Below are 27,476 nucleotides of genomic sequence, written 5' to 3'. Positions count from 1 at the left end.
TCTGCTTACATTTCTGTCATGCTGGTTCAAATGCTCTCGAGGGGGAAGTCCAGCATTTCTGATGGGATTATCATAACCTTTTTGTATATGGCAGACTATCTCCTATTCATGTTTCTTTCTGAGGGGGATTCAGTCACTTGGATCAATAGGGGAAAATGGATGAATTAGAAACTATTCTGTCCAGCACTGATGGCGCATTTGTTAATATTGGAATAAACGTCCTTAAGAGGTGGTTTCATAAACAACCTCATGTTTTCCAGTGAATAGATGTTGTTCTCATGAAGTGTTGGTTCCTGTTACATTGTTTTATTTGAAAAGTACAGTTCCAGTCAGGACGACTGGGAAAACCTCCGCTGTAAAGAGGTGTGTCTAAATGAAATCTGGAAAAAGTAAGGACACATTTATTTACTGGAGGACAGAATTAGGCTATGCTGTTTTATTTAGAGACGCAGTGGAGTTGGCATCTTCAGATTGATATTCTGTTCCTGCTGACCCAGAAGATTTCCCATGACCCACGGGTGGCTCTCATACCAGACCGGAGCAACACGGCCCTGTAAAACTCCAGCGTCTGGTTCAGATGGGCAGACTGCATTGACTCATTTAGCCGCCAAGCTGAAGTGCAGCCACTGGTTTATCATTTCATTTCAATCGCCTGTCGATGTGTGTTCAGAAAGATATCTATACTGGCCAACTTGCTTTCATTCGGTTGTAGAGTCTGTCTCTGTTTTTCAACCTACAGCGCGGCCGTTGTGACGTCTGCCTCGTTGGCGCAGTAGGCAGCGCGTCAGTCTCATAATCTGAAGGTCGTGAGTTCGAGCCTCACACGGGGCACATTTTTTTCTCTCCATATCTAACTAACTTAGGTGGAATGTAATATAAAAATATGTTCTAGGACAAAGAATGTGTACTTTCCGGAATTTTGTATGAAGCTTTTGTAAATCGCATTATGAAACAGGAAGTGCGCTTCCGAAACGTTCTCCTCTAGACCACTAGATGGCGCCTTTGGGCTGACAGTACAGGGTAACTTGGCACCTCCATACTAATGTTTCTGAACTGGGAAAAATATGTATATGTCTGGAATCAAATGTAAAACTGACGTAGCGACCAAGTTCTTTATTGATGAACTTTTAGCCGAATATCCTCCTGACTCTGAGAAAACTCTCTGTTTGTCACTGCAGTTCTCCAAAGAGGATCTTGCGAGCATGTACTCGGCATATATCGACAACTTCCTCAATGCCAAAGACGCCGTGAGGATTGCCAAAGAGGCCAAGCCTGCCTTTCACAAGTTCCTAGAGGTGAGTCGAAGACCATGTCAGACATCAAACTATATTATCTTCAATATCACGTGAGTCTCAGTTGTACATATATCTGTATCATAAACACTTTCATCATACATTTCTTGTTTCAAGCTTTCGTGGCACTATTCTCAGTGGAGATTGCAACCATCGGCGATGACTGAACAGTGTTGATAGCTTGTTTTGTATGTGGAGTCGCTTTGTTTCCACTTAGAGTCTAATGGAGACACCCGTCTCATGCCTAAGGAAACACAATTCGTCACTTAGTATCTGTGACCTCATCTGGCATTACCCAGGGGTCATCAACTACTGGGAGGAGGGAGAAAATGAAAAGACTTGCCTGCTGCCTCTGTTTTGTATAACCATGGAGGAAGAGCGTGTTTTATTTATACGCATCTGGACTGGACTATTATTAGTTTTAATCGTAGTGTGTGTGTGTGTGTTTTATTCAAGTAATATTCTACAGGTTTAGCTGTTCTCTTTCAAAGTGAAGATTTGTGCTCTTCATCCAAATAAAGTGTTATTTAGGTTTCTATTAATGTTTATTTATTTAGATACCAAATGACTTTCATTAAAAGCACAGTAAATTACTTTAACCGGACTTTAAAATCTGTTTCAACCAGTTGTTTTCAAAGTACATCGTTTTCCTCGTGAGTCAGCTTCGCCATCTAGCGGTCATGAACTGTCACTACAAGCCAAGTCATTTCTAATGCGCGTTCTCTCCCGTCATTCTACAGCAAAACATGAGAGAGAACAAAGAGAAGCAGGCGCTGGGTGACCTGATGATCAAGCCGGTCCAGAGGATCCCTCGCTATGAGCTCATCGTGAAGGTGAAAGCCTTTTGTGGAAGTGTTTGTGGAGTCCAGTCATGACGGTTTGTTGGTTTGTTTTCATCTTAGGATTTGCTGAAACACACGCCTGAAGACCACCCGGACCACTCTTTCCTCCTGGACGCTCAGAGGGACATCAAGCGGCTGGCGGAGAAGATCAACAAGGGACGGCGCTCAGCGGAGGAGGCTGAGAGGGAGGCCAGGGTCATCCAGGAGATTGAGGCTCACATAGAAGGAATTGAACATGTGAGGGTGTAACATTGTGTCTGTTCGACTCTTATGTAGTGATCAGGTGATGAGTTGAGTTTTTTTTTTTTAACAGATACTGAATCCTCAGAGGAAGTTCCTCCGACAGGAAATGGTCATGGAGGCGGTAATGAGCTGTTTTTAGATGCTTTGTCGAACTTTAATTATTTATTTGTTTATTTTACATCTGCTCTGACTCTGCTGTAGAAAACGGTTGGCGGGAAGAAGGACCGCTCGCTCTTCCTCTTCAGCGATCTGATCATCTGCACCACTCTCAAGAGGAAGTCCGGCTCATTAAGACGCAGCTCCATGAGCCTGTAGGAAGCCCAGCAAAGAGACGCAGACTTGCATTGTTCACAACCACTTCAGTCATGCTTTCCCTCTGCCTTTTCAGGTACTCGGCTGCAAGTGTCATTGACACGTCCAGCAAGTATAAGTTCCTGTGGAAGCTTCCGCTGGAAGATGTGGAGGTGGTGAAAAGTAAGAGAGCAGCAGAAACTCACACCACGTTTCTCAGCTTTAAAATCCATAATAATAATGTCTGTCTAGAGGTTTAATAAAGATGAACCTGACCATCAAATTGAATTGAATCGTATTCCCAACGTCAGATTCCACTCAGACGACCAACAGAGAGAACATCCAGAAGACCATCAGCCGACTGGACGAGGATCTCAGCATCCTGGGGCAGATCAGTAAACTCTCCGAGTCCCTCAGCTTCCCTCATCAGGTACAGACTCTTAACCCCAGTCCCAGGAAGGTGACACCATCTTCATAAAGTCCACTGTCAATAGCCTCACACCAGTCATTTGTCAAGTCCCATAATGCACTGCAATAGTTGCACAAAACCATGTTTTAGTTCTGAACTTGAATGTGGATGTTGTGGTGGGCACTCGGGAGGTGTGGCCTCTCACCCAGAGGTATGATGGGTAGGGTCCTGACCGAGGGTATATATAGAGGCTGTACGGGGAAACGTGTTTGAGTGTTGTGGCCCGAGAGACAATAAAAAACATCACGTTCGCAACCAGCGACTCCGGACCGTTTTGTCCTGCCACAATGTATAAATTATTAATAAATAGGTCTCAAAATAAACACTGCATTTTCAATCCATGTCACTATTTTCCTGTTTGTGTTATGTGATTTTTCAAAGAATTAATATAAATATTTTTAAATATTTTATAAAAAAAGTCTTACAGTTTGACTGGGTCATGCAGTTGTTATTGGTGTTTGACTTAATGCTTTGATGTAGGTATCAGTTCCGTGTGCCTGATCATGCTGATCTTTTCCTGATCATTATTATACTATATTTTATTCTTATACGTTTATTTCTGAGCTGGTGTTACTCTTCCCTCCCAGTCTCTGGATGAGTCCCTAAAGGACCTGATGACGTCGGTGCACCGGGAGCTCTCAGAGAAACAGTCTCTGGCCTTCAGCATGACTTTCCTTCCCACCAAGCTGGAGTTCACCACAGTGTCTGCTGAGAGCAGTTTCGTCTTCGAGTTCTCCTCGCCTGATGTTCGCTCCAACTTCGAACAGGCTTTTGAGGAAGCCAAAAAGAAGCTGGGTCAGCAAGGCTATAGCATACTGCTTCATCACAAACTGAATCACTTTCTAAAAACACTTTTAAACTTTGATAGCGATGAACAAGGACCAGTGGGATCCTGAGTTTCTGAAGGCCATTCCCATCATGAAGACCCGCAGCGGCATGCAGGTGAGGCGGATTAATGTTCACCTTTGACCTTGACATGTCGACTTCCTGCCCAATGGAACTGATGGTGCTGTCTCTCTTCCCAGTTTTCTTGTGCCTCGCCCAGTCACAGCTGTCCAGACAGTGGCTGTGAGGTGTGGGTGTGCAACAGTGACGGATATGTGGGTCAGGTGAGCGAACCCTCTGTCTGCCTTCAGCTGGTTATTGTGGTGCGGGGTGGATTGACGCCCCCTTCTCCCTCAGGTGTGTCTGCTGAACATCAAGGATGAGCCCACAGTGGAGGCCTGCATCGCCGTCTGCTCAGCCAGGATCATCTGTATTGCTGCGGTCCCCGGCCTGAAAGCCAGGTGAGTTGCTACTGCTAGTTTTTAAATAAAACTATTTGCTTTATAAACCAAAATATCTTCTGTCATAAAAGTACTTGTTCCCTCTTCCGTTGTCAAGCGTTTAAAGTTAAAGTTTGACGTTTGACCTGTGCTCACCTCTCCCAGGGAACGTGGATCAGAACCAGCCCCTGCTCCCGCACCACCCACCCACAACCAGCAGCAGCTGCACATCTCCATCTCGCACTCCTCTTCTCTGGAGCTGACTGAGCAACCCATGGGTGTGTGAACAGATGCCCTCATCTTTCTGCTGTGTATCTCGTAATGATGGGCTCACGAAGCTTCATGAAACAGCATCTTCATTTTCAGAGCTCAGTAGGGGGTGCTCTTGGTTGAAAAATGATGTGAGGTGTCATTGAAGTGGTAGTTCAAATCCAAAGATTTTACAGTGCTATCCAGTGGGCTCTGGAAACGAGGAGTTGACTATTTAATAGAGCTTCAGCAGCCAATGGTTTGTGTGCTAATGGTTGGATGTTTTCTAGGACCAGGAGCTGAGCTGGTCCCCTTCGATAGCGACGACACCGACGACGAAGACTCGCCCAGTCCTTCGTCCACTCTTCAGAGTCAGGCCAGCCACTCCACCATCTCCTCCAGCTATGGAAGTCAGTAAAAGCCTCCTTCCCTTTCATTCGACTCTCTGCTAGCATACTCACTGTCCTCCTCCCTGGAAGATGAGGACGGCCCGAGTTCTAAGGACCTGAACGCAGAGACCACCAGCAGCGAGGAAGAGCAGGAGTATCCGGTGACCAGCCCCTACACCAGCCCCGGGATGTTGAGTGTTAGCACGGCAGGTCGTGGACACGCTGAGGGCGCCGTGGATGGGCGCGCCATGCGTCGCTCCTCGCGGGGATCCTTCACCCGGGCCAGCCTGGAGGACCTGCTCAGCATCGACCCCGAGGCCTACCAGAGCTCTGTGTGGCTCGGCACGGAAGATGGATGGTGTGTGATGCAAGAAACACTGTGTTTGGTGTAGAACTTGTTTCATGCTTCAGCATCTTCATTTTTCTCTCCACAGCATACATGTTTATCAGTCGTCAGACAACATTAGAAATCGGAAGAACAGTATGAAGATGCAACATGCCGCTTCCATCCTCTGCATTTTGTAAGTCACTTCAGTCTATTACAGGAAGAATATTTGTCCTTATCGAAACATTATCCGTCAATTAAAATATTCAGGGGGAATACTGCTGTTAAAAATCCTTTCCATTGTTGCCAATTTTCCCAGTGACTTTCCAGTGTAGTGCCCAGAAATTCAGCTCATGTTTCACGCTTGTCTGTTATTGTATCACCTCTGGCAAGGCAGTTTATCAAACATATTATCTGTATCTGTATTTCCCTCACCTCGAGTAACTGTATTTGGCTTTCCTGGCAATCTCTTGGCAATTGACCAGATAGGTGTGATAACTTAAACATATTTGAATGTTTTACCCTTTTTTTCAGTTCACTGTACAACCTCCCTTCTGGCTTATACTTGCCATTGCCAATTTATATATTCAGTGTCATTGTTGTGTGGCGCTGCCTCCCCTTCTTGGCAGATGTATAGCTACATATTTACGTAAAGATAATTTTTTTTTTTTTTGCATTATTTGTTTGCATTTTAATTCATTATTTATGTATATCACATTGGGATATTTTATGCAATGTTAATTGTGTTTTATTTGTTTGTTTTTACTTTATTTGTTTATGTAAATATCTCTATCTTGTTACTTTTACTTTTTTTATCATCCAATTGTAATAAAACATGAATAAAATTAACAAATTAATAAAATTAAAAGAATTATTAACAAAAGAAAACCATAACAAATATTGTTTAAATCACATACAAATGTATGTGAAGCATTTTATTTATGATTAGTGCTAGAAATGTCATTAAATATAATTAAATATTTTAAGTGAAATACACAGTATGTGGTAGGAACAGACATGAGCTTGTTTGAAAAACGAAACTAAAGTGCTGTTTGCTCCACTCTTCTCTGCAGATACTGGGACAACAAGGTGTTTGTGTCATTAGCTAATGGAGAAGTGATTGTGTACCAGAGAGAAGCAGGTAAATAGTCAGAGTTAAGGTTCCCGAATGAGAACGGTTGCATTGTTTTGCTGACTGCATTTGTCTCTTGGAATCCTGCAGGGAGTTTCTGGGATGCTCAGACCTCTCAAACGCTTGTGCTCGGCACACCCAGCAGTCCCGTCACCAAGATGGTTCCTGTGGGAGGGAAGCTGTGGTGCGGCGTGCAGAATAGAGTCTTAATCATTAACTCAACGTCACTGGTACAAGAGGTGAGCGGAGGATGATTTAAAACATAAGCAACTTGATGTCCAACAGCTCTGTCCTCCACGTCAGCACTGGTTCCAGGTGGGCACGGACAGCAGTCGCTGTGTGACCTGCATGGTGGCGTACGGCCAGGGTGTGTGGTTGGCGTTGCAAGGCAGCGCTCATGTCAAACTGTATCACGCTCAGACGTGGGAGAGCTTGACAGAGGTGGACGTGGCTCCCGCTGTTCACAAGATGCTTGCAGGTGAGGCCACCAACAGACGCTGCGACCTCACCAGCTTGGCTGTTGCTTAAGTTCCCTTCTTCCTGTTTGAATTCAGGGGCTGATGCCATCATCAGGCAGCACAAAGCCGCCTGTTTGAGAATCACTGCACTGCTGGCGTGTAAAGATCTGCTGTGGATCGGAACCAGTGCAGGTGAGAAGAGCCTTCATGGAATCTTCCATCCAGGTTCATTGTTACACAAGAAATGAAATTTGCCTTCAGGTTCCACACCGTCTAAGTGTGTGTAACAATTCATGCAAGTAAAATGGTCCTTCTGGTAAAATCAAATATTTTAGCCACTTTATATATTTTTTTACATCTTATTCTGGTACAATTACTTAATTTATTGAAATTTTATTTTTATTTATTTTATTTTTTCTCCACTAAAGATATAATGTGAGTCTTTCTATCTGCAAAATAGCAATAGAGAACAGATGAAGACATTCAAGAAATATTCAGGAAATATGTTCATCATGTTGCCAAAATATCTGATTATATTTTGATGTTGATTCAAGTTCCATCATTTGAAAATCTGACACTCTTTTTACTGAGAGCTATAGCTCCTCCTCACTTCTAGAGCACGCCACCTGCAGTCCCATTGGGCTCACTGCGATTCATGGAATTTAAAAATGTTAAAAATATATATATATTTAATTATAATGGCTCAAATAAATGTAGGCCAATAATATTGGGTAACAAAAAGTCTGAGCTGCTAAGTGAGCGGCTTGGCAGCGGTCTGTGTGCTTGAATTCTTTTCTGGTAAATGAATTTGACTCTTTTGACTTTTTTAAGAGTCTGATTTGACATTTCTGGGTCCTATGTGTTGTGTCCCATTTCTCCCCCTAACACTAGCACTTAGCACGCGTCATGAAGTGTTGATAATGTGTCATCGGCTGCCGTGCTGTGTTTCCTTTCCTGCATATCGAGTGTTGGAGACGTTCTGGAAATGCCAGCGCCAACGCTTTTGCAACCTCTTGCATCTGATCATCTCACTTGGTTTGGTGAACCAACAGAGAAGAAATGGGCGGAGCCGAAGTCGGCTTCACCGCTATGTTGTGGTGATAGATCAGTTAGGATGTTAACGTTCGCCTGGATGCTAGCCGGCTGTTGTTTAAGAGGAAATAAAAACATACTGTTGTACATCCATGTTATATTGTTAATGATGTCGGACACGGTCGACCATTTGGGTCGCTAACATTCGATACGAGAGAAAGTAAACAAACGGAAGAGTAGTTGTTGTAACTAAAATGTCCCTGTTGTTCTATCCAACATCGGTTTTAAATAAAGCACTTTGGTATCCTGGAAATCTATCCACACTTCATATTCCCACTTGGTTTCAAAGTCAGCTCTGGAGCTCCCTCAGTTTGAAGGGATCATTTCAAGTGGTGAACGGCGAGTGCCCTCGCTCTTATTGGGGCACACTACACTCACACGTAACCGCGCAAAACCCAGTGTTAGGGTGAGAAATGGGACACAGCCTGTGTGTTGTGACTTCACCCTGTGCTTGCATGGATTTCCACTCTGGTTTCCTCCTGCCGTACATAAACGTGCAGAGGTTGATGGTGGACTTGCCTGCCGTTTATGTGAGCGGCCATTATTTTCACTCCTGACGCAGCAACTTCTTGTTGCTTCAGGCGTCGTCCTCACTCTGGCAATACCAGCGGTCAGTTCGGGGACTGGAGCAGGGATGATCAAATCCCCACTGCAGCCCATGGGATCGGCTCATGGACACACCGGTCACGTCCGCTTCCTCACCTCAATTGAGCTCCCTGAAGGCCTTGGGATGAACTTCCCCGTGGCCACGCCTGAACCCACAGGTTAGTCTTCAGAAAAGAGTCTTCATCTCCGTGCAGTTTTATCAACCTGGAATTTGTTCTGGTAGGAAACCAGTCGCAGTCCAGCAACACGGTGGATGGCCACCTTCAGAGGCGCGACTCGGCCCGCAGCAGAGCCTCGGCTCACCTTCCCCCTAAGACCAATCACCTGGTCATATCCGGTGGTGACGGCTACGAGGATTTCAGACTGACCAGCAGCAGTGAGACTGTGGGACGAGACGACAGCACCAATCACCTTCTTCTTTGGAGGGTCTGAGGACACAAAAGACTCTTTGTAGATGTTGTTCTGCTCTTGTGTTGGCTCCACTCCTCTCTCTGTGCACTCGGGTTGCCAGGACTCTCTGCTGGGCTTTAGAACAAAGTGATCACTTTTACTTGGTTTTTATCGTCATGCTGGTCCACGCTCTTAAGCACTGAAAGTCTCTGCCTCACTGTATTGATCCATATTCATTCGAGTTTTGGAAGAAGACTGTGGGCGACTTGACGAAATTTGCTGATCAAGTGAAAATGAAGCAGCCAGTGAAGTGAAGTCAAAGAAAGTGGTCATGTTTTGATATGAATGAGACAAAATGCCCGACATGACAGTGCTTTTCTATTGAGAGGAAGGATGTGTGGATGTTGCTGGATTCTCTTACGGATGTTTTTGTTTTGTTTTTTTCACACGAGACTGTGATAGCAACGTGTTTAGTTCCTGTACAGTATTTATAATTTGGATTTTAGCGCCTACTTTTACAGCACTTAATTTATAGAAGATGTAGCTTTCACTATTTTTTTTTGTTTTTTTGCTCCTGTTATTCAAAGACTGCTCGCAAGTATGTGGGGATGCAGAGTAGGTCAGAAGGGCAGAAACGCTAAGCACCTGCACGTGCCTTCAGAAGGTTTAAGGATAAGCCATTCTACACACTTACACGCAGTGACAAGGCAACAGATCGTCTGGGCTGGTTCACTCGTCCTTGCCTCTTGGTTTAGGGTTAAGCTGTGATTGTTTTGATCCCACTCAGATCGGAGGTGGCGTCTCCTCAACCATATGGACTGGGCTTGTTTCACCTGTCAAACTCACCTGAGGAGAGAAATCGGGGATTATCTGCATGCTGTGATGGAAGGTTCTCCGAGCAGCTTTCTTAACTGCATCTTGAATCCCACTGGTGTCTGGATTTTTAGGTGAAAATGGGTGTCACACTGGACCCTGGACTTTAGCCACTGTATGTCTTGGTTGTCTTGAAAGACCGCAACGCTACATTCACATCTGTTTATTCTTATTTTTTATTTCTTCAGAATCTGTGCCAAACGTGTCCACTCCTCACTGCTGTTCAACACGCCAGCTGATCTTTACTCTCTTTAAATATCTGTAAACAATAAAAAAATATTTTTGGTGTTTTTCTGTCTATAATCTATGGTTGTTACAGTGATAATCCAGACATAAAAAAATAACCATGGCAGTCATATTCTCTCAATTTACACACCAATTTCAACGATTTCATGTGAAACAGTACACATTTGTCCAATGACTGATGGTCTTTATGTCTGTAAATATTAGTATATATTGCCTTTATCTGTAAATAATGCAGTGATTGTCTCCAATTGTTGATATGAATCCGATGGCATATTTTTATATATTTGTGTAATGATTTTTTTTCCCTTCTGTCTGGCATGAGTTGTTTAAGTTATAGCCGACGTAAGCAATTGAAGGGCAAATCTGTGGCGTTGCTGATTCACACCAGGATTTGCCTTTAACAGGAGCTGCAGCGTCGCTGTGCTGCCCCCTCGACACTATTGTTAAAACCTTCAGCGTTTCTTCCTGTTCGTAGCTGTTCTCGTTTTGTCACTGTGCGTTCCTCTTTGTAATTAAACTGGTGGCAGATTATGTCTCTTATTCTACATCGCTTCCCTATTACATTTCTAACATGGACAAATGAGCGACTGGAACCGTCGGAAATAACTGATCAAGAAATAGTGGCAAAGTCCATATGAAAAGTTGACGGTTATGAAACAAAATATAAACAAAATATATGTTAAAAGGCTGGGTTTGCTCAGAGTCCGCGTGTCAGACTCAAAGTGCAGAGGCCAAAACAGTTTTTTGTGACACGTATAGACATGTTAACAATAATAACATTGTCATGTCCATTTAACTGTAGACGCATTTCTTATTTTTCACATGAGATTATGCTCAAACTTTTAGCACTTGTACTACTGAGCCAACATTGACCAACACCTTGACTCAGACTAGGATGACACACACATGTCAGTAAGGGGTGAGCACCTCCATCAGCTGATACCAGTCCAACACACTGGCTACGGCTGCCCTTCACCCCGCCGTCATGATGTGACCTATTAACCCACAAGGCCGTGAGCTGCGCAGTGTGATCTCTGTGGGCCTCAGTAAGTCAAACAAGTCTTTCTTAGAAACACAGCCATTGTGCATGGGCCTTACATAGACATCATTGATGCAGAAACAGAACAGTTCTGTGTGTCCGAATGAAGTGGACGGCACACAAGCTTTTGTGTCACCACAGTGGATCTCAGCCTGAATCACTGTCCTGTGGAAAGTTCCTTCTTCTAATGCGCATTAAACACTGTATCTCACTTGCTGTTGTTAATTCAGTTGGAGTGTTTTTATCAACCTGCTGAAGATATTCCTAAAACATTCCCAGCTCTTCTTTCACCAGACGCATGAAAAACACGTCCTTTTATTTTATTTCTCAATATTACTGTTATTATATCGGTCGTGTTTTCTGAGAACACGCTCTTACCGATAGAGGGCGCGCGCATAGTTTCACGCACGACGCACGCACGCGCGGGGGTTTCATCTTGCAGTGGTGACGCACTGTGACGTCACTCTGTGTGTCATCTTACGCGCACGACCAGACCGGAGTGGAGAGTGGGAACCGCTTTGTGATTCATTCACCAGCATTTTTTAAATCACACGTTGCTCTGCTCGCATGGTGGGACTCTGTTTTTAACCGCAGTTATTCACCCAAACCGGTGAGTTTTTAACTTCTAATCCCTGGTGTGTTTACGTCTCGGGGTTGGCAGTTTACGACTCTTTGACTTTCCATTACTGCGTAACTATCAGGACCAGCGCGGCTTCAAGTGTTCGGTCACGAACTGTTGACTTTGACAAGTGGTCGTCAAAAACCATTTTTCCAATAGAAGCATGTACTACCTCGATTGTAATTGCTACTACTCTCTTCTTTATCTCCGTCTTCTTCCTTCTAAAGTCTATTAATAATGTCTTTTTCATTTTTAAAAAAAATCTGTTTTCCTCCATTTACACTCGCGCTTTATATTATTTATATTTAATATTTTAATAATCTAACCATTTAATTCTGTGTATTTCTGTACATTTTGTGTACAGTCTTAAGTGTTGCCAAGAATATTTGGCAACACTTAAGACTGGGGAACTTCTATAAACTGTTAACTAACGTGCTTTACTTTACTTACTTGCTTCTTTAGTGTTAATAATCGGTAATGATAGTGTTGTTCAGACTGAACATTTCGTGACTGTTACAGGGTAAGATCTAGTCAGTCTTGTCAATACACTAATCTATACTTTGTCATTATTAGTTGCTTGCCAATATACTGTGAATACACATATGAATAAGTAGTTTATTTATGGTGATACATGTCCAATAATTTATAGTTGGGTTTATTCCCTATTACAGCACCTCGCCATCTTATAAAGATACTAGTTTGTCTTTATTAATAATTATTTTCATTTTGTTTAATAACATTTTACCCATCTCACTCCATTTCTCTTGAAAGCTCAGTGAAATCTTAAATATGTTTCTCTGTAGATTTGGTTCGCCATATTCAAGTTAATAAATCACCCATCACCACTTCTATTGATTCAATGACTCACACTATGTTTATTAATACATTCTCCAATCATGCAGCTCAGCTAACATTCAGGCTCTTACTGCTATTGGTGTAGTAAGTGTACCTGTAATGCTACCCATGATAACAAACAGTATGACAGCTACTGTTGTTACTCCACTTACACTTGTCACACCTCGCTGCTTTCACTAATCCTATTGCTAGTACCTCTACTGTTCTGCCATTGCTTCTACTCCCCTCCTCCAGTTGCTTTTCATTCCACCCTTAGTATTGTCAGCGTACTACTGTGCCTCTTTTATTGAAAGAATAATAACAAATATTTACCTCCACTATTAAAGTATCTGACTTATACAGTACTATTATTATTGTCGAGTAGTGTCGAGTAACTTCTTTCATGCTGTTATAGTTCACCTGCGACTTTTAGAGCTAAAAGCAAAAGGGTTTCATAAAACACCTTCATGTGTTTGTTTATATTCAGTGAACGTGAAGAACATATTCCGTAAATGTGCCCTTAAAACTGATGGCACAGTTGCTTCCATGCAAGATGAGACAGTCATTTTTGTCAGTGGGCCTCTTTTGTCAGAGACTAAATTCCTGTCCTTTTGTATCTATATGAACCTTGTGACCTCTTTTGTAAGCATCACACACCATGTAGCTCTTTCATATGTGCAGACATGATTTACACATGTTCGCTGCTGCAGCGCCTTTAAGCTGCATTGTTGTCTTCTTCCAAAATCTTCCTTTATTGTAATTTTATATCAAATATGACATTGATACAACAATGTTAGCAACAATGATAATAAACAAATGACATAATACAGTGCCTTGGTTGAAATGATCCTTTATTCTGTTCCTGCTTGTGGCAGTTACAAGCTCTTTATAAATCTGTTTTTGTTTCTTCAGTAGCATTTATAGGTGAATACATGTACAGATTTTACTTTACGTCAACTGGTTAGTTTGCTGAGTCGTTCTATTTAAGTTCACGGATATTTGCTTTTGTGAATGTGCCTCTTTTGTCCCGTCATTCCGGGTTTAATTTTAGCTTGTCTGTCTGGTTGTGCCGTCTAGTTCACCCACACCAAGCTCCATGATGCAGCTTGCTTTGATTTTTCTTTTTTTTTTTGTTGGAGTTTGTGGGAGAACCTTCTCAATACACAAGCGCATATTATTAAACAGCGTAAATTTTCCTATGAGGCGTGGATGAAAGTGATGAAATGTCTTTCTGCGCAGAATCATCGGGACATGTAACGTTAGTTATGTAACGTTGGGAACAACACCATGACGCAATGAAACAATGTTGGAGTGTCATTCAGCTATATCAGTCAAGCAAAACAAACGTGTCTTCCCTCACATAGGGATTGAGAGTGTACAGTGCTTACAGTGGAGTTTATGCTAGTTATTTGTCTTGGAATTCCTTGATTCTCAGGTGTCTCCATCTGAACATGTGCCAACGAACTGTCAACCCCCTAACCGTTTCTGGGAAATTTTGCGTGTCACAGCACATAAACACACCCAACCACGCCTCAGCACCCACATCAGCTCGAGCCGCTTGTGAGGGTGAGGTTGACAGATGCACTTAATCGAATCCTGTCAGTCATTCCACTCATCCCTGCTGAGCAGATGGGAATCCCTCCTCAATGTCAGCCAGAAAACTCTGTGCCAGAATCCTGGGTGGCTCAGCAATCTGCGGTGGATGGGGCCATCACAGGCTGGGAAAGGGAGCATTCCAGTTCTGTTCAGCAGCTTACATTCTCATTTCATTTCTGTTTATAACTCCATATTGTGTCCCGGAAACTTGGGAATCTGCAAGTCATGCTGCTGATGGTTTCCCACATGAGCTTTCTGGTAAAGCAGGAAGGCGCTCACTTCCCGGAGAGCTCTCACATTGTGTGTGTCATGACGTGGTGCCGTAACTCAAGTGAGTCTCAACAAGTTATATAAACAGAAATGTATATTTTCCATCGCTAACACATGGAAAAACTAGAAGATCAATCGTAACAACAATAGTAGAGAGTCACTAAATGAACACTGTAAAAATGATGGGGAGTGTTGTATAGGGTTCAGACCAAGCCGCATCAGTCTGAGGGGACGGTGCAGATGCGGTAAAAAGTGTTACCTTGCTTTTATTCCCTATTGAAAAGTTTTGAAGGTTGAAGCATCAGTCTTAACTGAGCACAATCTCAAGCACTAGATATATAAGTCCTGTGGGAGAAACTAAATCTCTAAAATGATTCTCAACATATTCATAGAAACGTCATGTTTGACAGGATTCAAGAGCCATTTTACCTTGTAATATTATTGTGTAGATTTCCTTCGCTTTCACCATAACTGTGACGTGTATCTCTGTCATCTTACGAAGCCCGTTAAAGTGCTGCAAATTATGTTGTGCCCTCCCTTCAAGAAACTACACTCTCCAAATCCCCCAAACAGTCATTAGCCTAAACCCTATGAATTTGTCTGACAAATCGGGTCGACATGTTGTGTCAGTGTTGTTGTTTTGATCAGTCTGTGAGCAGTGAAGTACAATTATGACCGAGGTGATGTAAAAAAAAAAGCCCTCAAAAACATCTTCTGACACAATGTTTTTCGCTAGTTTTACACCGTGGAAGAATTACTCGCATTATTGAAATTGTTGTTTTGTCATGCGCTCCTGCCTGGACCTGTCTGCGGAGTTTATTGACCAGATTATTGTTGTGGAGTAATGTGAGAAAAGAGGGCTGTTTAGGTGAGTTTTTGATGTCAGGCTCAGTGCATCCTCTTCGGTTGGTTTGGTGAAGTGACTGTGGAATGAGCATTGGTTGAATATAGCCATTATTATATGTCCTCTGAGCGTTCATCCAGCACTTGTTGACATTTTAAGCCCTGACTGACAGGGACTGTACGTTTTCATCCAGTAATAAATCTTATCTAATCTTTCATAAAAGTACTGCATTATCCTCTCATTTTTACCCATAGAAATCACAGCGCATATTAAAGCTGAATACATGTGACCAACTCTGGTTAAAACTTTTCTACTTTGTAAAACGCACCATACAATTGAATCACTGAACCTACGTTCTTGCAACAATTTAGATGGTTTTCTTGCTCATTCCCTGCAGCGTGGCCTCTTCTTATGGGAGCGCAGTAGTGCTACTGCCACCTGCCGTCGGATCGGAATTAGTTTGTTGCTCGATTATTGTGAACAAATTCAAACTTGGGTAATAAAAAGAATGCAACCCAGCGTTGATGGGCTTGGTGTAGGCATGCGCTGTCCCAGTACCTTTTCAAGTTTTGGCTCGTTCCAGCCGTAAATCGTCTCTACTTTACAGATTTATTCTCTGAGTATTATTCAACATAACTTGAGTCTATTTGTGGCGTCATGTTTACTAGAATAATACTTGTATTTTCAATTAAAATGTTGACCAAACACACAACATGGCTTCCTTTGTTCCACGTGGCCTTGTTTCGCTTGTCAGCGACCATGAAGCCGATAAGAAACTGAGTCAAGATAATTGCAAGCTTTTCTAAACCACTTCCATTTGTGTCTTGACAAATACTTTAAATCAAACCAATATCACACCATCATTGTCTTTTCTAAAAGTGATAGTAGCTTTAGCTTATAGTCGTTGCTCGGCATCCAATATTCTAGCTATAACACTGTATTGAGGCTGTAGTCTCCTCTTCCTTTGCTGGCCCCCCTCTGGTTCCACCGTACCTTTGACAGACAGCTGAGCCCAGCTGGTGTTCAGTTCCACTGGAAAACCTGACGCCTGACTTCATCCCAGCGCGCAGTGTGAATGAGCCTAGGAGGGGGCGGCACCTTTGTTCTGACCCCCCGTGCACTGCCATCAGACATCCCATAATGAGACCTAGTCTTCACTAGGACGCCGACGTTGGCGTAGATTGGTCTTTTAAATTCATATAATGGGCACTTTCATTAAGCGCGTAAGGTTTTCCCGATCACATTGCTGTCGTCCACGTGCGTATTACTGCGCCCTCCACGGAATGTCTGCACAACAAAGAAGTGTAATTATCTCATAGCGTTTTTGCCAGCTCAGCTCTTTTCTATTGTGTTTCACTGAGTGGGCCGTAAAATAATTTGCATGTGCATCAGAGGATGATGCTCTTTGCGTTTGGTGGCCCACCGACAACCCAGGAGCAGACAGGCGCTTCCAACACAGTAATTCTCAGGTTAGTCTGACTGCGTTTGTTACAGGCAAGAGAGTATAATGTAGCAGCACCACTGCATAACAGGGACTAGAACCTTGAAAAAATGAGCTGTCAATGATCAGGCTCATGGTTGGTTCAAATACCTGTTTATCTCTGCTGGTGACAAGAACGTAAAGGGTTTTGTGTCTGTAAAAATGAACAGCAAATGACCTTGTTCTGGAGTATCATATGTCATGTTGCTGAGAGATGTAAACAGTCCAAAGAAAACACTTGAAGCCCCGCTGCTGGTCGGACAAACCACAATGGAACAGAATAAAGGCTGTGTGTTTGTTCCAGTGAGGCAGCCTAGCTTTTATTATTGCTATATTTAGCTCATCTGGACAAAGCAGGGCGCATGACAGGTCATCTGGCGTTGACGCAGCTTGTGAGTTGAATGTGTCACAACAGCGCCCTGGCTTTCTCGTAATTACGGTTCTGAGATCAGCACCTTTATTGAAGTGTTTGCAAAATATGTTGCTGTTTTATTCACTCATAGTGACGATGAACTGGCGGTGGTGGTTTTAGTCTGGGTTGCTCTTTTGTTGGGCAGAAGGAAGCTATCCTGGATGAGCTACCGGTGCTCCTGCTGTTGTTATAGTTGTGCACACACAGGCCACTATTCCGTCTGTGGTCTCGCTCTATTACTCCTAGTTACATGTATTAACTGGAAAACACTCTTTGAGAGCATAGATTCAGTTCGCTTGATGTCCTTTGGAAGGTTCCTGGATACAGATGGTGTTCCAGAAATCCAACAAATCATGTAACTTGTCTTTTATTTGTATCAAAATCTTGCTGAAATGTCATTGAAATTGGCTCCTTAACAATGTAATATGCCTTTAATCTTCACCAATGTAGGAAGATTAAAGGGATTTCATTCTATTCTAATCTGTAATACGTTATTTTGACAGACATATTGGTGCCAGCCAAAGCAGAGTTTCCTGTTTGACATAGTGGACTGAAAAGGCAGTGCATTCTGCTTTACTGGCAATTGCCGTAGAGATGAGTTGCGTGTGCAAAGGTGCATGAGTTTGGGAGTGAATCAAATTGCCAAGTGTTGTGAGAGCATCGGTTTGTCTGAGTTCACACAACCGCACACACGCAAAACACGCACAAGATGGTTTTGAGTAGCGATTAAAGAGGTTTGTCTGGAGGATGTCAGGGGTGTGTCTCTGGTCAGTGGGGAGTATAAGTCAAGGGCAGGTTCAAGGAGCTGACCATTCAGCTGACACATGCTCTCTGTGGGGTTTTAGATGAATGGTGAAAAATAGACAGACGGTAAATTCAGTCCAACATTTGTGAAGTGTTGCTATTTCTTTGGAAGATTATTTGAGTCCTGGATCACCAGACTAGCCGAGGTCCGGGGTAAGTCTCCACTGTATTCAGGTTGAGCTCACTTTCCCATGCTTACTGTCGTGAGTTGCCTTTTGCAAGGCTGTCTGGAATCTCAAAGTACAAATGGTTCCCATTATCATGACCATGGCATCATGCTAGACTGGTGTTCCTGTAATGTGTGGCTACTAACTGAACTAACAGAAAACAAATTAGATATCCATCAGATTTGTTTTCTGCCAGCTCAGTTAGCACTTGCCATTGTTACCTCCGCAGTGGTTCTCCGGAATTTGGTCTAGATTAAGTTGAAATTTGGTTCAAACCAGAATCTGAGGGATATTCTGTTGATATCTGACTGCATTTAACCTTATCGATGGTTCCACTACCAGAAAAATGGTTTCTAAAATTGTGTTTTTTTTTTGCTTGTCTGATATATTTAACTTCGATTGCAGTCATCGTTGTTTCACGTTGTCTATAAAAATGTATCTACCAAGGGAAGTAGTTCTCTGTCACTCATGTTTTGCTCATTTGGATTTATTGTGAATTTCCTCTGATATCACACCCGCTGTACAGCGCTGACAGCCTTTCCTTTATATTAGCTTAATATCTGCTGCTGATGTTCAATAATAAAACATTTGGTTGCTATAGTTTTATTCGGGCACATATGTACTGTATGACCATAAACAAGCTACTTATTCATATGCACATGTATTAGCAACACTTTTGCCCATGACTGATCTTTTAAAAGTACCGATATGCATCTTTTTAACCTTGACGTCTGACTGTTTTGCCCTGGAATGGTCACTTGAAATCAAACCATATTTACCGATTATTAACAACAAATAAGAATGTCATGAGCTTATTAATATGTGGCCCCCAATCTAAAATGTGATCAATTATTTTCACCAAACTGTGCGTTCCCTATTGCCATGCAGCTGTGTATAATGTGGCAGCATGAGAGAATAAATGGGTATTTTTAAAAACAGACCTGCATCTTACATCATGTTATCAACTCAGCTTATGGTTTGCGTTAACTAACTTCAGGTGATATTTGAATTTAAGTCTTGCAGCTAGAGGATACTCATTTCTGCTGTATATAACAAACAATTATAAGTATAAATAGCAGCATGTAAGCATGTCGGTACATAAAAAGCGCATGAGTCAAGCTAAATGTTATTTGCGGCGCATGTCTTCCTACTCCAGGTGTCATGGTGTGTGTGTGTTTGAGAGCTTTGCAAAGGTCCTCATCAGTCTCGCCGTGCTGGTCATTGCTGACATAGATATTTATTGCTATGGATGATATGTTTCTGTCCTTTTTCCCTGCAGATCTTATGTACATTGAGGAATACATTGAAGATGATGAAGAACCACCTTTGCTGCTCTGCTCTCATCCTTCTCACGGTAAATGTTCAGAAGTGTGGACGATGCAGTATTACGGCTGCGCATGCATTTGCAGGTGCAGAGAGAGAAAGTCAGCACTGAGAAATAACTAATGTGTTCCAGATGTGGGGCTGTGGTGGGTCTGCTGCGGTCAGGTGTCGGCCTCTGCTGTGCCCTGCAGGTCTGGAGCCGTCACAAGTAGGTGACTTTCTTCTGTGTTTTAGGATGCATGATTCATGGAAATGGCCTGGGATGTTGAACTGAGAGATGACAGATAAACTCCTATGTGTCTGACCATGTTTGCACGTGAACACAAATAACATTAAGTTGAAACACAAATCAGCCACGGAGACAACAGTTCTTCAAGGGCATCTTTAAATATTTTTGGAGTCAGGGGTGAGTGAAATCCAAGTCGCATGGTCCCCTGAAAGCAGGACCTTGACTTTCCCACTTGGTCAGTGCTAGCTTGAGAGATGTGACAATGTCTAAATATAACTGAAGCCTAAAAAATAAAACAAATACTTTCTCAATCGTGTGCCAATTTTGATTCCATATATTTGACTGATATACTGTAGGTATATGAGATGAATCGTTCTGTTTTTTTCCTCTTTTCAGCCGTGTCAGCGAAGTCCAGCAGAGGAAGTTGAATGCCGTTTGTGCCCAGGAGGGACCTTTTCCGAGGCTTTTGACTCTGAAGTTTGCCGTCCTCACACATCCTGTGAGCAGCTCAGGCGAAGTGTTGCAGCTGCTGGAACGCCAACCACTGATGCTGTCTGTGGAGACTGTCTTCCAGGGTAAAACCAGTTGTTTTATGCCACGCTGGAGAATTATCAGACTTCTTTTATCCCTTAAACAGAGATGCACTCAAAATTATTGATATTTAAACTGTAGTTATAGTGTATTTAGACATCATTTAGACATTATTTAAAATTATTTTCTCATTTTACCATTTTGTTCTTTCTCTTAAAATGTGTTTGCTGCTAAATTTCCTCCATTGTTTCATGAATATTTTCTTCATCATTTATTTGCTTTTTTCTTACTCTTGACATGTTCTATACCTCTAAATAATAAGACATGTACGCACCTGTTACATAGGTTTTATTGTTGAGTTGATCATTTTACCTGCCCCAAGCGACACCCATATTTCCATGTATGTAACTATTGCCACCACTATTTTTATACACTGCCTTCTTCAGTTTCTTAAAAAACGTTTTGTTCCACATCTAGGTTTCTCGCCACTTCCAAAGGAAAGCTTGCCATCCGGACTCCCTGTGATAAAAGTATGAATGGCATAGATCTCATAATACTTTCTGTTCATTTACAGTTAGTGATTTACATGTATTTTCCTCAACAGCCCTGCATAACCGCGTGGCACGTACGGTTGTGTCGGGTCCTGCCGACGGTGCTGGTGATCTGGTCAACGGCACACTGATGGCCAGCACTGAGGAGAAGACGACGGAGTACGCGGTCTTTGCTCTTGTCCCTGTCTTCTGCATCATGGGCCTGTTGGGTATCCTCATCTGCAACATCCTGAAGAAGAAGGGATATAAGTGCAGCGCTGAGAAGGAGGGAGGAGACGAGGAGAACGCCACGCCACAGAAAGAAGGTGAGTGTGAATAACATACGATAAAACTGTATGAAAACACATTTAAAATCTGAACCACTCCCCACTCCCTCCTCTTCAGACCATGAACATCTGTAGCATACTGTTATTATTTGCAGCATACCTATTTTTTTCTGATTCATTTCGGTCAGTCGCCTCAGCGCACTGACCTACTGAGAGAGACAGACGATCGAGCTGAACAATGGTATTATTCCATTTTGAGACAGACCAGAGGGGCATCATGCACTCAAAGATACATTTACTGGAACATGGCAACAAAAGTAAGGCAGTACTTCACACAAAGGGAGTGTCAACAACACAGACCTGGAGGGTGAAGTTTCACCATTTGTTGTCAGTGTGCTGGATACACCTGTAAACTGCTTCGCTGCAGCCGAGAGCCCGTGCTCATCTGCTCCCAGAGCATTAACAGATTTACAGAGCTAAGCAGGTTTTCTCTCCTTCACCTGGAAACTTGAGGTTAAAGGATGACAGCTGAGTCACAGCTGCTGCTGCCTGAGCGCAGATGAAAACCCTGTCACGGAAAGTGTGTAGTGCGTCAGTCAAATAAGCTCAAGGCCCAGAGTTCAAACCTCCCTGCTGCTGCTCTTGGGGGTGGAATCGTAATGATCAGTTAGTGGACATGCTGTTGGTAGTCTTTCACATCTTACAGCGTATTTTTCCACTTGCGAGCTCAAGCATTTTTAAACAGCGTTTTGCTCGTTGACATCTGACTTCGGACTTTCCAGGCCAGTCACATCCTGGTCTTCTATTGCTACTGTGTTGTAGCTGTGTTGTGAAACCTGAGCTTGTCTCCACAGCAGAAAGGAGCTCCCTGCTCTCTGTCTGCCGACCTTACTCCTCCTCCTCTTGTTCCTCTGCGACCGCTCTCATACACCTCCACCCAACCCCAAGTGAATATGAGACTTTCTCCCCGGCTCATCTTTCCCAGCCATATCAATAATTCACTTACCTCTCTGCTGGGTGATTCATTCACTGCTCTGTCGTTGCCTCTTACTACTGCGATCGACCACCACACTGAGTCTGTGGCAGTTGCACTCACTGTGTTACAGGATAGTCATTTGTTTGGATTCCAAGTTCATTAGTAAGGAGGCCGTTCTCTGAGTTGTTTTAGTAACGACGGTATGGTATAATCTTTTTGGCCGAGCCACAATGGCAGTTTGTGACTGTGATGTTCTGTCTCTTATAATAGATGTTAAAGGATATATGAAATCTATGACACTTTAGTTCAGGCCTGGCCAACCCGCGGCTCCCGGGCCTCATGCAGCTCTTTCCCCAGTTTCATGCGGCTCTTCACCAAGTGAGCCGCCGAACTGGCTGTGATTTTGGTCAAGTTGCTGTTGAGATGATCGTTTATACAGGAAATAAGATGGAAAAGTAAGAGCTATTCCGGCGAAATGTCAAAATATAAGCTGTTGACTTGCCTTTAAAGTTTGAAACAATGAACATCAGATCCATGATCAACACTTTGTCATTCCCTAAACTGAACATATGGCATGTGTTTCACCCATTTTTCATTGTAGATCATCGTGAAGTCTGTTTAATTCATCCAGCGTCGCTCACACACCCAGACCATGTGTATAATATATATAAGCAAAATAAATGGCGCACACATTTCTATCGATGCCGCTTGATATTTCGAGGAGGTTCACGGTAAAATGTATGAATTTTAAGAATACATGCACAAGAGACATATGCCGGACCCTAACCACCAACCATGTGACACACAGGGATGTGCTTTAACCGCTGTACTGCCGCTAGGTCACATGACCAGCTGTGTGAGGTGAGCCTTACAGCCTCACATATTTGTAGGATGTGGCTCTTTTCAGCAACACAGCAAAACAAGTTTTGAGTGAACATTTGGTGATCATTCCAAGGTAATTCATAGTTAGTCGTAGCAGGCCCTACTCACGACTTCATTGGTGTCTTGTATTGTATACGTATGTAACACAAGTGTATGCAGGGTACAGGAGCATTAAGAGGCAACACACTCTAACTCAGAAATTACAGCTTGGGTTTTTACTAGAGGGCCATATGATGGTCTGAATGGAATTATGATGAGGGCCATATACAGTTATCTTGCTGGCCCGATGTGGCCCTTGAGCCTTCACTTTGATACACCATCTACAGAGATCCATCCAAACAATCATCTCATTTTCAATGCTCTGTTCCTGTGTTTTGGTTTTCAAATATCTTTATCTTTCACTGAGTCACATAGATTCTGCTGATGATGACGACATATTTCTCAGGTGTTTCCTTCTCTTTCCACCACACCGTGTCCTCCAGCCCTGCAACCGCAGCACCTTTTTGCCTGCAGTCAGGTGTAAAGCCCACGAGGCTGAATTGTGCTGTGTTGAAGTCAGACCCTGCTACAGCAGTTACTGTTTTTTGGCAGTGCTAAGTCAGTTGTGGAACAGTGTCTCGCACCTCACACAAGTCAATGGTGATCCAGCTGCTATACTGCTAATATTAACGTCACTGACACAGCAGGACAGAAACTTATAGAGCAAATAAAAACACTTTGGTTTCCTCTGGATAGTTCCATGTCTTCCTCCTCTCAGTCGACTTCTCACCATGGTATGGTGCTCTGAACTGGGTTCTATTGTCACGTAGCAACGGCAGTGCTCAAACAATTCTTATGTTCTTCTGATGGCTGCTCATGCAAGGATGACGCAACATAAATACACACTGACACACAGTCTTCTGTGAGACGCACACGTTCAGTTCCCTAGTTAAGCCCATCTGACAGTGATGGATATATATATATACGCAGCGCTGTGCTATTTCCACCTTCAGCGTCCTCACTGCTCAGCTGTTTTCCTTCATGCGTTTAGCAACAATGGTGATGCCATTTGTACTATTTGCTGCCCAGTCACCCGTTCTGATGGGTTGCATGCATGGACGCATGGTTACCCAGCAATGACCCAGACAGGGAGTCATTTGTAAAGTCACACAGAGCGTTCATTTGATTCAACTGTAACTCAAGCTAGTCTACTGGCTCACAAATTCAACTGTGGAATAGTATTTTCATTCAAATCATTGTGAATTCAACTAAGACAACAAGTGTTTTACATACAGAGACCAACTCGCGCAACTCAATTTTCTCATACTTTCTTTCAAGGTAACAATTATCCTTACATCGCGGACGACTTGAATGAAGACACCATCAGCGTTCTGGTCCGAATCATTGCTGAGAAAAAAGGTAGGTGCTGCTGCTGCCTCCGGGTGAAATGAGCGCACTGCTTTATGAGCCTTGTGATGTAATGTGTGACTGTCTTTGGATCAGAAAATGCTGCTGCACTGGAGGAACTGCTGCTGGAGTACGAGAACAAACAGATGGCTGTCAACAAAAGCTCCTCAATCAAGTAAGACGGATGGAACTATAAAGCAGATTCTGAACGCAGTCACACCCAGCTTTCGATCCTGACTGTTGTTGAGATGGAGTGTGGTGATTATCTTTACAAAGGAAATGTATTTCCTTGATGCAGGACTGGTTATCGCCACTGCATGTGTTGCTTCTTTGTGTGTCTCACAGTGAGAAAGCCATCTGACAGTAATGTGCTCTGCCATGGTGGAAACTGTTGAACAGTGAAATTAGGTCAGTCAGAATTAACATAGATAAATTCAGTGTCACCGTTGATCTGATGTCATTTTTAAGACGCCCTTCAGCAGCACAGAGTGACTCGGAGGAGATCGAGGGAGGGCTCCCAAATGCATGTCCTCTCATAGCTGTGTTGGTATGAGGGGAGTCGAACTGTACTCTGAGATACAGTGTGTCACTCTCCGCTGAAATGCATTTGGAGGACGACTTCCACGATGTCTTCCTTTTGATCAGGCTATAACCTGTGAAGTTGGGCAACAAAAACTAGTTAGTCTTATATGCTGTAGCACAACAAACTGTACACGGTGATAGGCACCAAGTGTCCCTGCATTTACTGGTACCTGACAGTCCACATCCAACAACAAACACCTTTTGTCATTTCTGTCCTGGTTTCTCTCTTTCTTTCTCCCTGAAAACATGCGCTGGTGGGTCGGAAATCTTAGTGCGTTTGAATTGTGATGGTGGCAGCAAAGTTTTTCGAATACATAATTTCGATGTTCAACCCTTGGAGCTTTGGATCTATATTATCTTTGTCTGTATTATTTATTGGAATTATTTACATTTAAATGAATTTAAAATGAATGATATTTAATCTGGATTAATCCGACCAACAATTTGACAGCACTTAAAAATGACAACTTCAAGTTAAATTATGCGAGTATTTACTCCAAAAAAATATTTGTTTTCCACACACGGTTTGAGATGTAAGCGAATGATGTCAAGTAATTCATGCTGAGCGTCAAAATAAACAGAAAAATATTGACTTTGCCTAAAATTGTATTTGTTTATTTGCGTTTTGCGTATTGCCATTATGTTTAGACAATAGATTGATTTGCCTCCTATAATAAGGACATTTATTGCTCCCACACTTGAACTGAATCAAGATGTCAGTAGTGGCAAAAATAAAAATAAATCGCTCTGTGTGTTGTATCGCTCATGTATGTTGCTCACCGGGTTTCTGCCCCAATTGCTCAATATCCCTGTGTTTCTCTCCCTCAGGTTCCCATTGTTGTCACTGTCCACATTCCGCCCTCTGCCCAAACTCTGCCCTCATCAGTCTCACCTCCACACCATCTCCGGTCTCTCAGGCCTGGGACCCAAACATGGCTATCGCTGCACCCGCTGTGCTCAGAAGAAATGGCCCGCTGTGTTTATCCCCCCGCTCAATGCCCTCAAAGACCCTCTGAAGCCCACACAGACCCTCATCCTTCCCTCTCTGGACAAGTCCACAGACCAGCAGAAGAGCCCCCTGCTGGCGGATTCGTGCGCTGACCAATATCGCACACCGGTGCCAAATTCTGCTCAGGAAAAAGTGGAAGAGCGTGACGGGAAGGAAGGCGAACTGAAGGTTCTGTCTGTAGGGAGGTGAGACATACTGGTCATTTTTCACAATGACATGCTTCCTGTTCATATTTTCCCCGCATCAATTCAATATAGTAAAATCCATGTCTGTATCCACCAACTCATCTGCTGGACTTTAAATGTGGATTGTTCTGTCAGAGCTGGGGATGGATGAATCATTCACTATCATTTCTGTTTGCAGGTTTCAAGTGGCTCAGATTCCTGAGTACAAGCCGGTCGCTGTAGAAACAAAGAAGCCACCTCAGACCAAGCGTAACTCCCTTTTTGGCGGACTGCCCTTCTCTTCATCGTCTAGTATCTGGAGGTGTGTCCTAGTCTGCAAGTACAATTTGTGATTGCAATATGATAAAAAAAAAAAAAAAAACAGGTTTGCCTTGTCAGCTCATTTTAAAGCCATTATAACATTTTTGTAACTGTTTGATCTTGGAACCTGGAAGAGCATTTTGGGACTCACCAGCTTATTCCCTTTTCCAGATGAGAAGTCACGGAGCTGCTGTGGATTAACACTACCTCGCTGAAGATTTTCAGCAGACCTCACAGCCTGCTGGTCGACGCACCGTGTGGAGGAAGGTGACACCAAAAGTCCCGGCCCAAGGCTTAAAGAAGCTCTTGCTGTTGAGGTCACTTGATGTAACTTTATTATTACACATAAATCTGAATTTGTCTCCTGGTTTTAAAGATGTTATACCAAGCTTTTCTCAAGTCGCCCCTCACTGCAATGCATTTCTGTGACTCCTGGTTGCTTTAAATGGCTTTTTATTTAAATGTAAGGCGCACAAATGGCACCAAGCATCTCTCCTTTATGAGGAATCGGATTAAAAAGACGTCAGGCTAGATTTGCCATCTCATACACTCTATTCCCATAACAAAAACTCATTTTGTGGTTTAAACTTGTGTTACTATTATAATTTTATTGAAGCAGTAGCTGCTTTCAGCTCAATCTAGACCTGCAGTATTATAACAAAGGACGTTTTGCACACAGGAAATTGTTTTAAATATGAACATCTAGTTGGACAATGGAACCCGAATTTTGTATGAAAGTTTTGACTCCATTAAATGTTCCAAGCAGATATGTATTTATATGTACTACTGGTGAAAGAGAAAAAAAACAACAATCTAGTTCCTGGATTTTAACACTTTAGAACAACTCGTTTCACAGTTTACATTTTGTTTTTTATTTAAAGACGTGTGTCATAGAATATTTAATGAATTAACATGTTTATTTTGTTGAATATGTAAAACTCATTCCATGACATTGCTACAGTTTGTATTTTTATTTAATATTTTCAGGAAGGTGAGATGAAAAACTATGTGTAGATTTCATTTATACAT

The 27,476-nt window shown here is 42.8% G+C and overlaps 2 protein-coding genes and 1 non-coding gene across 5 annotated transcripts in view; all 3 read left to right on the top strand.

Moving 5' to 3' along the window:
• The window catches only part of LOC128763560 (rho guanine nucleotide exchange factor 17-like), a 48,510-nt gene extending 37,835 nt beyond the window's left edge, over positions 1-10,675 (top strand). Inside the window, exons 4-24 of the mRNA XM_053872474.1 lie at positions 1,179-1,295; positions 2,033-2,125; positions 2,195-2,371; positions 2,448-2,498; positions 2,579-2,688; positions 2,766-2,851; positions 2,980-3,098; positions 3,725-3,932; positions 4,006-4,079; positions 4,163-4,246; positions 4,320-4,423; positions 4,568-4,680; positions 4,942-5,061; positions 5,131-5,398; positions 5,475-5,561; positions 6,439-6,506; positions 6,588-6,736; positions 6,801-6,975; positions 7,052-7,147; positions 8,629-8,811; positions 8,877-10,675. Of these exons, the coding sequence (XP_053728449.1) occupies positions 1,179-1,295; positions 2,033-2,125; positions 2,195-2,371; positions 2,448-2,498; positions 2,579-2,688; positions 2,766-2,851; positions 2,980-3,098; positions 3,725-3,932; positions 4,006-4,079; positions 4,163-4,246; positions 4,320-4,423; positions 4,568-4,680; positions 4,942-5,061; positions 5,131-5,398; positions 5,475-5,561; positions 6,439-6,506; positions 6,588-6,736; positions 6,801-6,975; positions 7,052-7,147; positions 8,629-8,811; positions 8,877-9,085 (2,691 nt within the window). The 3' untranslated portion in view covers positions 9,086-10,675. The remainder of the gene's footprint in view (positions 1-1,178; positions 1,296-2,032; positions 2,126-2,194; positions 2,372-2,447; positions 2,499-2,578; positions 2,689-2,765; positions 2,852-2,979; positions 3,099-3,724; positions 3,933-4,005; positions 4,080-4,162; positions 4,247-4,319; positions 4,424-4,567; positions 4,681-4,941; positions 5,062-5,130; positions 5,399-5,474; positions 5,562-6,438; positions 6,507-6,587; positions 6,737-6,800; positions 6,976-7,051; positions 7,148-8,628; positions 8,812-8,876) is intronic.
• Positions 759-831, top strand: trnam-cau (transfer RNA methionine (anticodon CAU)). The gene has a single exon. It is a non-coding gene; the product is annotated as a tRNA-Met (tRNA).
• A 1,003-nt stretch (positions 10,676-11,678) lies between the features above and the next one.
• relt (RELT TNF receptor) lies at positions 11,679-27,476 on the top strand. Of its 3 annotated transcripts, none has more exons than XM_053872999.1 (11): positions 11,679-11,811; positions 19,507-19,581; positions 19,684-19,758; positions 20,176-20,354; positions 20,788-20,840; positions 20,915-21,166; positions 24,303-24,383; positions 24,468-24,546; positions 25,782-26,147; positions 26,326-26,448; positions 26,619-27,476. In XM_053872999.1, the coding sequence occupies exons 2-11, from the start codon at positions 19,537-19,539 to the stop codon at positions 26,620-26,622; spliced, it is 1,257 nt and encodes a 418-aa protein (XP_053728974.1). In that variant the 5' UTR covers positions 11,679-11,811; positions 19,507-19,536; the 3' UTR covers positions 26,623-27,476. The 3 variants fall into 3 exon arrangements, with proteins under 3 accessions (XP_053728974.1, XP_053728975.1, XP_053728976.1); XM_053873000.1 differs by lacking the exon at positions 11,679-11,811 and adding an exon at positions 16,789-16,833; XM_053873001.1 differs by lacking the exon at positions 11,679-11,811 and adding an exon at positions 17,517-18,213.

The sequence above is a fragment of the Synchiropus splendidus genome, chromosome 8 (genome assembly GCF_027744825.2).
Source record: "Synchiropus splendidus isolate RoL2022-P1 chromosome 8, RoL_Sspl_1.0, whole genome shotgun sequence".
Taxonomy (NCBI): domain Eukaryota; kingdom Metazoa; phylum Chordata; class Actinopteri; order Syngnathiformes; family Callionymidae; genus Synchiropus; species Synchiropus splendidus.
This window is presented reverse-complemented; position numbering and strand designations above follow the sequence as displayed.